This window comes from Glycine soja, chromosome 1 (assembly GCF_004193775.1).
Source record: "Glycine soja cultivar W05 chromosome 1, ASM419377v2, whole genome shotgun sequence".
Classification (NCBI taxonomy): Eukaryota; Viridiplantae; Streptophyta; class Magnoliopsida; order Fabales; family Fabaceae; genus Glycine; species Glycine soja.
The window spans coordinates 38,860,270-38,872,829 of NC_041002.1; the positions used below are offsets into that span (position 1 = coordinate 38,860,270).

The 12,560-nt window shown below is 29.8% G+C and overlaps 2 protein-coding genes across 2 annotated transcripts; both read left to right on the forward strand.

The window, feature by feature from the left end:
- Positions 1-643: 643 nt before the first annotated feature.
- LOC114373380 (B3 domain-containing protein At2g31720-like) lies at positions 644-1,534 on the forward strand. The gene is made up of 2 exons (XM_028330874.1): positions 644-882; positions 973-1,534. The coding sequence occupies exons 1-2, from the start codon at positions 644-646 to the stop codon at positions 1,532-1,534; spliced, it is 801 nt and encodes a 266-aa protein (XP_028186675.1).
- A 6,362-nt stretch (positions 1,535-7,896) lies between these two features.
- Positions 7,897-8,835, forward strand: LOC114373466 (B3 domain-containing protein At2g31420-like). The gene is made up of 2 exons (XM_028330967.1): positions 7,897-8,135; positions 8,229-8,835. Exons 1-2 carry the CDS (start codon positions 7,897-7,899, stop codon positions 8,833-8,835), a joined length of 846 nt encoding a protein of 281 aa, XP_028186768.1.
- The last annotated feature ends 3,725 nt before the right edge of the window (positions 8,836-12,560 follow it).

The following is a 12,560-nucleotide window of genomic DNA, read 5'->3' on the forward strand; positions in this document are numbered from 1 at the left end:
GGTTAAGGTCTAAGTTCCTTTATAGTTATTTCCAAGATGATCCTAAGTTGTCTTTTCTCATAAACCTCCCTGTATACCTCTTTTTTTTTATTTATTCAAACCTCCTTGTAAACCTGCAACCCTGGTTAGTGAGTGACAAATTAATTAAATGCCGGAATATATGAGTCATAAAATTCATCATTAAGAAACTACGTAGATGAACAATATAAATGGATTTTTCACGGTTTGTTTCACCACTCTTGCCGAAGACCTACGCGACGTACACGTTACAAATAAAGAGATCAATTTATTATTTTTAAGTTAAAAAAAAAAGATATCAGAATTAAGTTGAAGTAATTATTAGAATCCAAAACTATCTATCGGTAAATAAATTATTGTCAAGTCAAATTTATGTGATTGATATTTTGAAACTGCATAATAATTTTTTTGATAGGAGATTTATCGATCTCTGATACGTAATCCAAATTATTTTAAAGTTATTATAATCTTTTTTAACTTCAAATTTTAGCGGGAAAATTTTCTTCTCTTTAAAACCCTCACCACTCTTCCCAACTTTTACCGCAAAAAATCTGTTCAATCGTCTCACAACTATTTCCTCTTTCGTTTGTGTTTTCAACTCTTAGGCTTTATTCCTTTTACCACCATGAGGGACTTGAAAACTTTAAAGGAATTGGTGGCAAGCGTTACAGATTGGAAGTCGCTCGAGAAGATGTCTTGCAAACCCTTTAAGCCTTCCATTTTGCATTTGGCAATATCACAAGATGCGCCCCACTTATATAGCGAAGAACAGTTGATTCAATTAAAGAAATTAAGCAAACTACTTTCAAGCGCTGAATCGAAGCCAAATACAAATAAGACTGATAAGAGGGTGACCAAAAAAAGGTGCGTAACCCTGGCCAAAAAATTTTTGTAGTTTAATTAAATGTTATTTTAGTTGTATTAAATATATGACTCTTGTGTATGGACTTTTAGACAAATTGAAGAGAGACCTAAAGAAGAAAGAGTCATGCCAGCAACGATTAAAAAACCAAGAAAGATAATCTTGGAACAGAACGGACCATCACCAGATTTGCCGCCAAGAAGGATAATCTTGGAACATAGCGGGCCATCCCCAGATTTGCCAATGCAATTCAAGAACCGAGTAGCTGAGTTGAGTGGTCATGATCTTAAATATTTGATGCACAAGAGACTCTTCTGGTCAGACGTGAAGCCGAACAACAATCGTCTCTCCATGCCCATAAATGAAATTATGTGTGAATTTCTCACACAAGCGGAGATTGAAAAATTGGATGAAAGAAATGGAAGCAACCGAAAAGGACGGCTCGTTGGTCTGGAATTGACTGTGTTAGACCCATGTCTGAGAGAATTTACTTTACCATTGAAGAAGTGGAGCATGCAAAGGACTGACACCTACAACCTGGTAACAGATTGGAATAGTATCGTATCTACTAATGAGTTTGAAGAAGGCCAAGAGCTCCAAATTTGGTCTTTTAGGGTTGATAACAAGTTATATCTTCTCCTAAACAAACTGTGAATTTCATTAAATTCGTTAATATTTTTAGTTTTCCTTTACATTGCTTAGGGTTTGCAGGAAGTCTTAGATTCAACCGCAGTTGCTTTTCCTGTAAAATCACAAAAAAGAATATATGTATATATATAGAGAGAGTGTTTTCTGGTTAATAAAAAGGCATGTTGAATAATATAACCATGTGTTGGTTCATACCTTCCCGCCAACCCTTTCTTCAGTAATTGAATTATCATTATCAAGATCGCATTCATTGATCATGTACACCTGCTTCGTTCAAGGCAATGTGAAGCCTCTGAACATTATCGTTTCAGTGGACTGAACCGTGGTGGAGATTGTTACCGATTATTAGATTAATTTAGATAATATGTTATTAGATTAGCTCAAATAAAATATTATCAAATTTGATTAGATAATTAATTAGTAAAAGAAATATTTGACAGAGGATGATATTGCGGGTGATCGGGTCTGCTTATAATGACCAATACATGTAAGTGTCTGACATGTTTTGGGAAGCAACAGAGGGAAGGAACAAGTCTATCAAGTAAATTATAATACGTGTGTGGCAAATTTTTCAGATGTTATGTGTTATTAGCTTGTCCTTGGATGTATTAGTTTTACTTTTATCAGATGTTCACACATGTGCGCAGAAGGAAGCTGGATAGGAACCAAATTGGAATTATATATGTGCAGCTAGCTGTGGTGATGCCAATTTTCAAGTGTACAGGTCTCTAACTTTTGTGTGGGCTTGGTGCTACTAAAAAGTAAAGTTGGAGGGTGATTATATGAAGGCTTCGTGGTGGGTTACTACTTAGTAGTGCCTCTTATTTCCTTCATAAGGTTTAAGGGGTTAGGAGTTTTTTGTTTGTATCCTGCGGAGGGAGCCATGTTTGTTGCTCTCTGCTATATGTGCATTCTTGTTTTACATTTATGAGTTGCGATGCATATACACATTTATGATTATGATGGATTAATTTACTTTTTAAAGTGGGTTTTGGTGATCACTTATTTAAAAGGCCACTTCTATTTATTTGTAAGTCATTGATAACTATTAATTATAAGTTTATTTTGTGGTTAAATTATATAGAAATTCAAAATTCCTCTCTCATAATTTTTTCTTTTTGAGTAAATAATTGTTAAATTGACATCATTTAAGTTTTTATGTAGATAATACTAAAAGTGATGAATTTATGATGCTTAGTAAGTAAAATAAATTTCAAGAAAAGAAGAATAATTAAAGAAAAAAAGCTAATTGAGGAAAGCAATGTTAATTAAGGAAAAAAATAATTGAATAGTCTAATTAAGGAAACATGACTAATTAAGGAAAGTAAAGACAGACTTACTGTAAGAAGACATAATCTGCCCATATAAAAGAAGAAGGGAGATAAAGGAACAGGCACACAGAAATTTCAACAAAATACAATTTCTTATGGAAGGTAAAGACTAAAAGAAAGAGAAACAAGAATTCAGAGTCATTTCTTCTCTCCATTCCCTTTCTTATCTTTTCACTCTTGACTAAATATTTTACTCTTGCAATTATAAAGCCTCCATGATAATGAGAGGCTAATCTCCCTTTACTGGGAACTTGGCAGCCAACTACTTTTATATAATTTTTCTTCCTATCTATTTATGAATATTACATTTATATTATCTTTTCTTGTGCTTAATATTATTGCTTGTGGCTTGATCCCTCATTTGCATGATAAGTTTTCGGCGTAGCTTTGATAAACGTTATTTTCTAAAAAAACTAGAAAAGAGTATCTAAATAAAGTCATTACTAGGGATAAGTTTATGTTCGTTTAACCTGTTATACATCTATATTCTCACTGCAATTTACTATTTTAATTCTGTAAAGAAATTTGGAAGAAAAAAAAAGATAAATTAAACTCTTTCATGCGAGGTACCAAAGTTAGAGTATACTAGAAGATGCAGGTGTAAATTTAAATAATTATAAATAAAGAGAATGGATTAGGACGAAAAAAATAGATAAATTAAGTTTTTTCATGCGGGAAGCCAAAATAAGAGTACACCAGTAGATGCAGGTATAAATTGGAATAATTATAAATAGAGAAAAATTATTAACATTACATCATAGAGTAGCTTTGGTAGGCTAAGTTCACAGTATTCTCATCTTTTGACTTTCCTACTACAACAATATTGGTTTTTTTTCATTTCTTTTGTCTTTAATTAATTAATTTAAATTCTTGTTTAATTTCATTTCTTGTTTGATTTAATTTTCTATCAATTTAAATCACTATTTTTTCCAACATTTTCAAATCTTTTTCTTAATCAAATATTTATCTACATAAGTACAAATAAAGTTCTTGTGGATACGATACTCGGACTTTCGTTTAAACTTTACGACTTAGGACGAATTTGTGCACTTACTAATCCATCAAGAGTCATAATTTTTTTCCTATAAAAAAGAATCATATACTTTTTTTGGTTAAAGAGAAAGTAAAAAAAAAAAGCTTCTAAATATAAAAAATTACCTTGGTTCTATTTTTCTTTAATTTAATTTCAAACTATTTCCTTATTCTTTAATTATTTTCCTTTGATCCACCCCAAAATTAACTTAGATTTCCATTTCATCCACCAACATATATTGCAAGGTAAAATAAATTCGACCGTATTTATTTTTAGCCTAATTACAATCTCATCAGGGACGGAAGTACAAATAAATATTATGAGTCATTTGAAAAATTAAAATATATCTAATTTTAAACCAAATACTAATGATGTATTTTCAAAAAGAATTCAATAACATATAATAGAAATTTATTCACACAGAATATAAATTTAACTTTTTTTAAAAATCTATTACAAATATCATTTGATGTGTCATTGTGATTTCGCGGTTTTAATAACATTTTCATAAAAATCGTCTTTGAAATGTTTTTTGTATTTATGAAAATATCACTGCTCTAAAAATGATGATAGTTTTAGAAGAACCGTCGTTAAACATGGGTAATAAAAATCAATTTTTTTAATGTTAATAAATAACTTTAAGTTCCCAAATAAATTTTAATAAAATCAACATAAAGAAAGATTTATAAGATTTTTTTATTGAAATTTTAAAATATAATTTATATTAAAAAGTAAAAGTAAGAATAAGCATCAATTTTGCTTCTTCTATCCATTGACTATTTGTTAATTATCCAAAATAAAAAAGATTCTCAATATGAGTTGAACTCTTGACATGTTATATTCAAAATAAGGTAATAAATCAATAAGATAATTAAATTTTTAGTTAATTTTATAAATATTATTTTCTATTTATCATTAACGAAGAGTCATTTTTTTTAATTATACAAATTTATAAATCAAAAAATATATAATATATAATATATAATTTTATTTTATTTCATTTTACATATTTTTTATTTATAATAATTTATTTATTTTTATTTTATGAATTTATAATTAAATTTCTGAAATTAATTTGTAAACTTATTTTAATATAGATATTACTTTTACTCTAATTACATAAATCTACATAATTATATCAATTAGTATGTAAATTATAAAAAATAAATAAATTTAGTTTAAGTTGTAAATTATTTTTATTCTAATTATATAAATCAGTAAAATTTGAACATTTAAACTTTTCGGACTATTTTCGTTTTAACTATAAAAACTTATTTAGTAAATAAGTTTTTAAATACCAATTATATAACTCAAGAAAATTAGATAAATTAATATGCAAATTATTTTATATATTTTACAAAAATTATGTACATTTATTTTTATATATAAATAATAAGAATTTTTATTTTAATTATAAAAATAATAATTTTTTCGATTATTTATATATTATTTTAAATTTACATAATATTTATATATTACATAAATTTACAAAATATTATCCACAAACTCTTAATTATCTAGTATCTAGTAGCTATTATCTAATTGTTAGGAATTATCTAGAAGTGTTGTTAGACCATGGTAACAACTGTTGCAATGAAAGACCCAAAGCTTATATTCCACACTAGGAATATCAGGTTTTTATCTCATCATTTACATTCTTTTATCAACTAACAATGTACTTATTTGAACATCAAAGTCTTTTATTTTGTAGGTCTCCATGCTCCCTTAATAGAGGTACCTAAGGTATAATGTGTGAAATCCTGGAGCCCATCCATACTATGTCTCCTCTGATTTGGGTAAGTATTAAGTCATAAAATTAATCTTACTCCACAGCTTCTAATAATTAAAAAATATATGACAAAATATTTTAATTATTTTTTATACATGAAGTGTTAATTATAGATATTAGAGTTGAACATAAGATAGGATGGATTGTTGCTCACCAAAAAAAAAATATAGGATGCACGGTTCAGAACCAAAAAGGTAGGACAAATTGTTATTCTTTAATTATAATTATAAGATGTATGCAATCTGATCATAGTATTTTTTTTAATATATATATATATATATATATATATATATATATATATATATATATATATATATATATATATATATATATATATTGAATTTTACGTAAATAAACGGGATAATCAAAGATAATTGGATTTTTGTACGATTTCACCACTCATAACTAAGACCTACACGCTACAAATAAATATGTTGGGAACTTGACAGTCAACTACTTTTGATGTAATTTATCTTCCTATCTATTTAATATTATTACTTTTGCATTATCCTTCTTTGTGCTTAATATGATTGCTTGTGGCTTGATCACCTATTCCCGTGGTAAGTTTTAGGGATAACATTGGGAAAAGTTATTTCCTAATAGAACTAGAAAAGAGTATATAAATAAAGTCATCACTAGGGATTAGTTGATTTTGTTTAACGTATTATACATCTTTATTCTTAATGCAATTTAACTATGTGCTCTCTGTAAAGGGATTTGGGAGAAAAGATAGATAAATTAGACGCTTTAACTGAGGGACCTTGATTAGAGTATACTAATAGATGCAGGTATAAATTAAAATAATTATAAAAAGAGAACAATAATTAACATTACATCAAGAGTAACTCTGGTAGGCTAAGTTCCCAAAATTCTCAAATTTACTTCTATAATAATATTGGGTTCTCTAATCTTTCTATTTTAATTAATTAATTTACCTTTATAATTTAATTTCTTCCCTTGTTTATTTTAATTAAATTCTTTGCCTATTTAATATATTGGACATCTGTTTTTAACTTTATTACTTGGGACGAATTGCTTATCAATAGTTTAACACATGCTCATAAATTTTAGCTTACTCTTAGATCGAATATGATTTATTTTCATTTTTTAATTGTATTTTGGACCTATTTTGAACTTCTAATGGGTTGTCAAGACCTTTTATTATTATCTTGACGTCTTTTAATTATTAGATTAATTATTGAGTATCAGACCTAAATTAGGGTTATTAGTAAAGTATAAATAGACTTTTTAGACACTTTATTAGTCGATTTTTAAGATTAATAAAATTTGAGAGTTTATATATTCTGAGAGTTTTTCCCTTATTCGAGGGATAAGAATTAATAATGTCGGTTCTACGTGTGCGGGTCGCAGTTAGGTCACACATCTTTTATAACTTTATTTATACTCTCTCGGTTAGGGTAAATTCCTTTTTATAACTTTGATTTTACCCTCCTTATAAACCTGCAACCCTAGTTAGTGAGTGACAAATTAATTAAATGCCGGAATATATGAGTCATAAAATTAATCATTAAGAAAGTATTGTAGAAATTTTAATAATAAATTAAAAAAAACATTCCGTCAAAAAATAATTTTTTAAAAATGAATGAAAATAATCATTTCATCCTATTTTTTATCCATAAATGTTCATGAAATAGTACATTTGATTTGAACATAAGATATGAGGAATCGTTATTGATTAATTATCAAGATCAATTCGACCTGATCTAAATATTTATTTTAAAAGAAGATTTAAATTGGATTTTACGTAGATGAACAATATAAATGGATTTTTCACGGGTTCAGTTTCACCACTCTTGCCGAAGACCTACGCGACGTACACGTTACAAATAAAGAGATCAAGTTTTTTTTTTTAAGTTAAAAAAAGATATCAGAATTAAGTTGAAGTAATTGTTAGAATCCAAAACTATCTATCGGTAAATAATTTATTATCAAGTCAAATTTATGTGATTGATATTTTGAAACTGTATAATAATTTTTTTGATAGGAGATTTATCGATCTCTGATACGTAATCCAAATTATTTTAAAGTTATTATAATCTTTTTTAACTTCAAATTTTAGCGGGAAAATTTTCTTCCCTTTAAAACCCTCACCACTCTTCCCAACCTTTACCGCAAAAAATCTGTTCAATCGTCTCATAACTATTTCCTCTTTCGTTTGTGTTTTCAACTCTTAGGCTTTATTCTTTTTACCACCATGAGGGACTTGAAAACTTTAAAGGAATTGGTGGCAAGCGTTACAGATTGGAAGTCGCTTGAGAAGATGTCTTGCAAACCCTTTAAGCCTTCCATTTTGCATTTGGCAATATCACAAGATGCGCCCCACTTATATAGCGAAGAACAGTTGATTCAATTAAAGAAATTAAGCAAACTACTTCCAAGTGCTGAATCGAAGCCAAATACAAACAAGACTGATAAGAGGGTGACCAAAAAAAGGTGCGTAACCCAGGCCAAAAAATCTTTGTAGTTTAATTAAATGTTATTTTAGATGTATTAAATATATGACGACTCTTGTGTATGTACTCTCAGACAAATTGAAGAGAGACCTAAAGAAGAAAGAGTCATGCCAGCAACGATTAAAAAACCAAGAAAGATAATCTTGGAACAGAACGGACCATCACCGTATTTGTCAAGAAGGATAATCTTGGGACATAGCGGACCATCACCAGATTTGCCGCCAAGAAGGATAATCTTGGAACATAGCGGGCCATCACCAGATTTGCCAATGCAATTCAAGAACCGAATAGCTGAGTTGAGTGGTTATGATCTTAAATATTTGATGCACAAGAGACTCTTCTTGTCAGACGTGAAGCCGAACAACAATCGTCTCTCCATGCCCATAAATGAAATTATGTGTGAATTTCTCACACAAGCGGAGATTGAAAAATTGGATGAAAGAAATGGAAGAAACGGAAAAGGACGGCTCGTTGGTCTGGAATTGACTGTGTTAGACCCATGTCTGAGAGAATTTACTTTACCATTGAAGAAGTGGAGCATGCAAAGGACTGACACCTACAACCTGGTAACAGATTGGAATAGTATCGTATCTACTAATAAGTTTGAAGAAGGTCAAGAGCTCCAAATTTGGTCTTTTAGGGTTGATAACAATTTATATCTTCTCCTAAACAAACTGTGAATTTCATTAAAATCGTTTATATTTTTAGTTTTCCTTTACATTGCTTAGGGTTTGCAGGAAGTCTTAGATTCAACCGCAGTTGCTGTTCCTGTAAAATCACAAAAAAGAATATATGTATATATATATATATATATATAGAGAGAGAGAGAGAGAGAGAGAGTTTTCTGGTTGATAAAAAGGCATGCTGAATAATATAACCATGTGTTGGTTCATACCTTCCCGCCAACCCTTTCTTCAGTAATTGAATTATCATTATCAAGATCGCATTCATTGATCACGTACACCTGCTTCGTTCAAGGCAATGTGAAGCCTCTGAACATTGTCGTTTCAGTTGACTGAACCGTGGTGGAGATTGTTACCGATTATTAGATTAATTAATCTAATATGTTATTAGATTAGGTCAAATAAAATATTATCAAATTTGATTAGATAATTAATTAGTAAAAGAAATATTTGACAGAGGATGATATTGTGGGTGATCGGGTCTGCTTATAATGACCAATATATGTAAGTGTCAGACATGTTTTGGGGAGCAAACAGAGGGAGGCAACAAGTCTATCAAGTAAATTATAATACGCGTGTGGCAAATTTTTCAGATATTATGTGTTACTGTTAGCTTGTCCTTGGATGTATTAGTTTTACTTTTATCAGATGTTCACACATGTGCGCAGAAGGAAGCTGGATAGGAACCAAATTGGAATTATATATGTGCAGCTAGCTGTGGTGATGCCAAATTTCAAGTGTACAGGTCTCTAATTTTTGTGTGGGCTTGGTGCTGATAAAAAGTAAAGTTGGAGGGTGATTATATGAAGGCTTCGTGGTGGGTTACTACTTAGTAGTGCCTCTTATTTCCTTCATAAGGTTTAAGGGGTTCGGCGTATTTTGTTTATATCCTGCGGAGGGAGCCATGTTTGTTGCTCTCTGCTATATGTGTATTCTTGTTTTACATTTATGAGTTGTGATGCATATACACATTTATGATTATGATGGATTAATTTACTTTCTAAAGTGGATTTTGGTGATCACTTATTTAAAAGACCACTTCTATTTATTAGTAATTCATTGATAACTATTAATTATAAGTTTATTTTGTGGTTAAATTATATAGAAATTCAAAATTCTTCTCTCGTAATTTTTTCTTTTTGAGTAAATAATTGTTAAATTGACATCATTTAACTTTTTATGTAGATAATACTAAATGTGATGAATTTATGATGCTTAGTAAGTAAAATAAATTTTAAGAAAAGAAGAATAATTAAAGAAAACAAGCTAATTGAGGAAAGCAATGTTAATTATGGAAAAAAAATAATTGAGTAGGCTAATTAAGGAAAGAAAAATAATTAAGGAAACATGACTAATTAAGGAAAGTAAAGTGTGTAAGAAGGCATAATCTGCCCCTATAAAAGAAAAAGGGAAAAAAAGAAAAAGACACACAGAAATTCCAATAAAATATAATTTCTTATGGAAGGTAAACGCTAAAAGAAAGAGAAACAAGAATTGAGAGTCATTTCTTCCCTCCATTCCCTTTCTTATCTTTTTTCTCTTGACTAAATATTTTCCTCTTGCAATTATAAAGTCCCCATGACAATGAGAGGCTAAACTCCCTTTATTGGGAACTTGGCAGCCAACTACTCTTTATATAATTTTTCTTCCTATCTATTTATGAATATTACATTTGAATTATCTTTTCTTGTACTTAATATTATTGTTTGTGCTTGATCCCTCATTTGCATGATAAGTTTTAGTCGTAACTTTGAGAAACATTATTTTCTTAAAAAACTAGAAAAGAGTATCTATATAAAGTCATTACTAGGGATAAGTTTATGTTCGTTTAACCTGTTATACATCTCTATTCTCACTGCAATTTACTATTTTAATTCTGTAAAGAAATTTGGGAGAAAAAAAAAAGATAAATTAGACTCTTTCATGCGAGGTACCAAAGTTAGAGTATACTTGAAGATGCAGATGTAAATTGAAATGATTATAAATAAAGAGAATGGATTTGGACGAAAAAATAGATAAATTAAGTTTTTTCATGCGGGGGACCAAAATAAGAGTATACCAGTAGATGCAAGTATAAATTGGAATTATTATAAATAGAGAAAAATGATTAACATTACATCATAGAATAGCTCTGTTAGGCTAAGTTCACAGTATCCTCATCTTTTGACTTTCCTTCTACAACAATATTGGATTTTCTCATTTCTTTTGTCTTAAATTAATTAATTTAAATTCTTGTTTAATTTCATTTCTTGTTTGATTTAATTTTCTATCAATTTAAATCACTATTTTTTCCAACCTTTTCAAATCTTTTTCTTAATCAAATATTTATATACGTAAGTACTTCCATGTGAATGGCAGAGATGTTTTTGGGAAGCAAAGGGAAGCAACAAGTTTATCAACTAAATTGTAATACGTGTGTGGCAAATTTTTTAGATGTTATGTGTTACTGTTAGCTTGTCTGATGCAATCCTACCCCCCAATGACATTGGATAGAAGACTCCAAGAAGATTGAGCCAAAGATGTAAGAAAAGGCCCTAAGGTTCTCATGAGCCTTAGGGTAGATTTTGGGCTCATGGGCTAAGTATGAGCCCACTTATCTTTGTACATATTAGATTAGGATTTCATTATTTTTGGGTCTTGTATTTAGGACTCCATAATGTAGGTAGGGTACCCTAGAAATGTAGGATTTTTTAGCCCTTGTATTTTAGGGCACCTACACTAGTTTTTGTATTATGGTTAGTTTTGTAATTTCGCATGCATTAAGTGAATATTTGATGTGTGTGTTGAGAAATAAATTTAATTGAATTGGGAGAAGTCCAATCCAATTAAATTTTAGAGGGGGTGGTGAGTATTTGCTTGCTACACCCTATTGTCACATCATATAGTCACACTTTGTGCATGTCTTCTATGCTTTACATGCCTCATGACACCTAAGCACACTTAGTGGAGAATCTTGGACTTGATCTTGGACTAGTGGACTGAACCATAGCTAAAATTCACTAATCATAATTAGTGAAATTTTGGCTCCACAAATTTAATTTCAAATTTAAGTGAAATTTGAATAGAAATTCAAATTTTCCTCCAATTTTGTGTGACACTTAGGCTATAAATAGAGGTCATGTGTGTGTATTTTTTTGAACTTTGATCATTTGAAAATTAAACTTCAGATTTTAGAGCTCTTTTAAAGCATAAAATTTCATGTTCTTCTCTTCCTCTCCCTTCATTTATCTCCTTCTTTCTCCAAGCTCTTATCCATGGCCTCCTATGGTGGTGAGCTCCTTCTAGACTCATCTTCTCCTTGAAGTGGCATCTCCTCTCTCTCTCTCTTCCTTCTCCATTCCACTGTCATTCATCTTCCAAGAAGTAAAGGAGTCCATTGATGAAGAAGATCGTAGGCCTACAAGCTTCAATGGAGCTTACATCATTGTCCTTGGATGTATTAGTTTTACTTTTATCAGATGTTCACACATGTGTGCAGAAGGAAGTTGGTTAGGAACCAAATTGGAATTATATATGTGCAGCTGTGGTGATGCCAATTTTCAAGTGTACAGGTCTCTAATTTTGTGTGGGCTTGGTGCTGATAAAAAGTAAAGTTGAAGGGTGATTATATGAAGGCTTGGTGGTGGGTTACTACTTACTAGTGCCTTTTATTTTCTTCATAAGGTTTAAGGGGTTAGGCGTTTTTTGTTTATATCGGCCTGTAGAATATATGTATTTTTGTT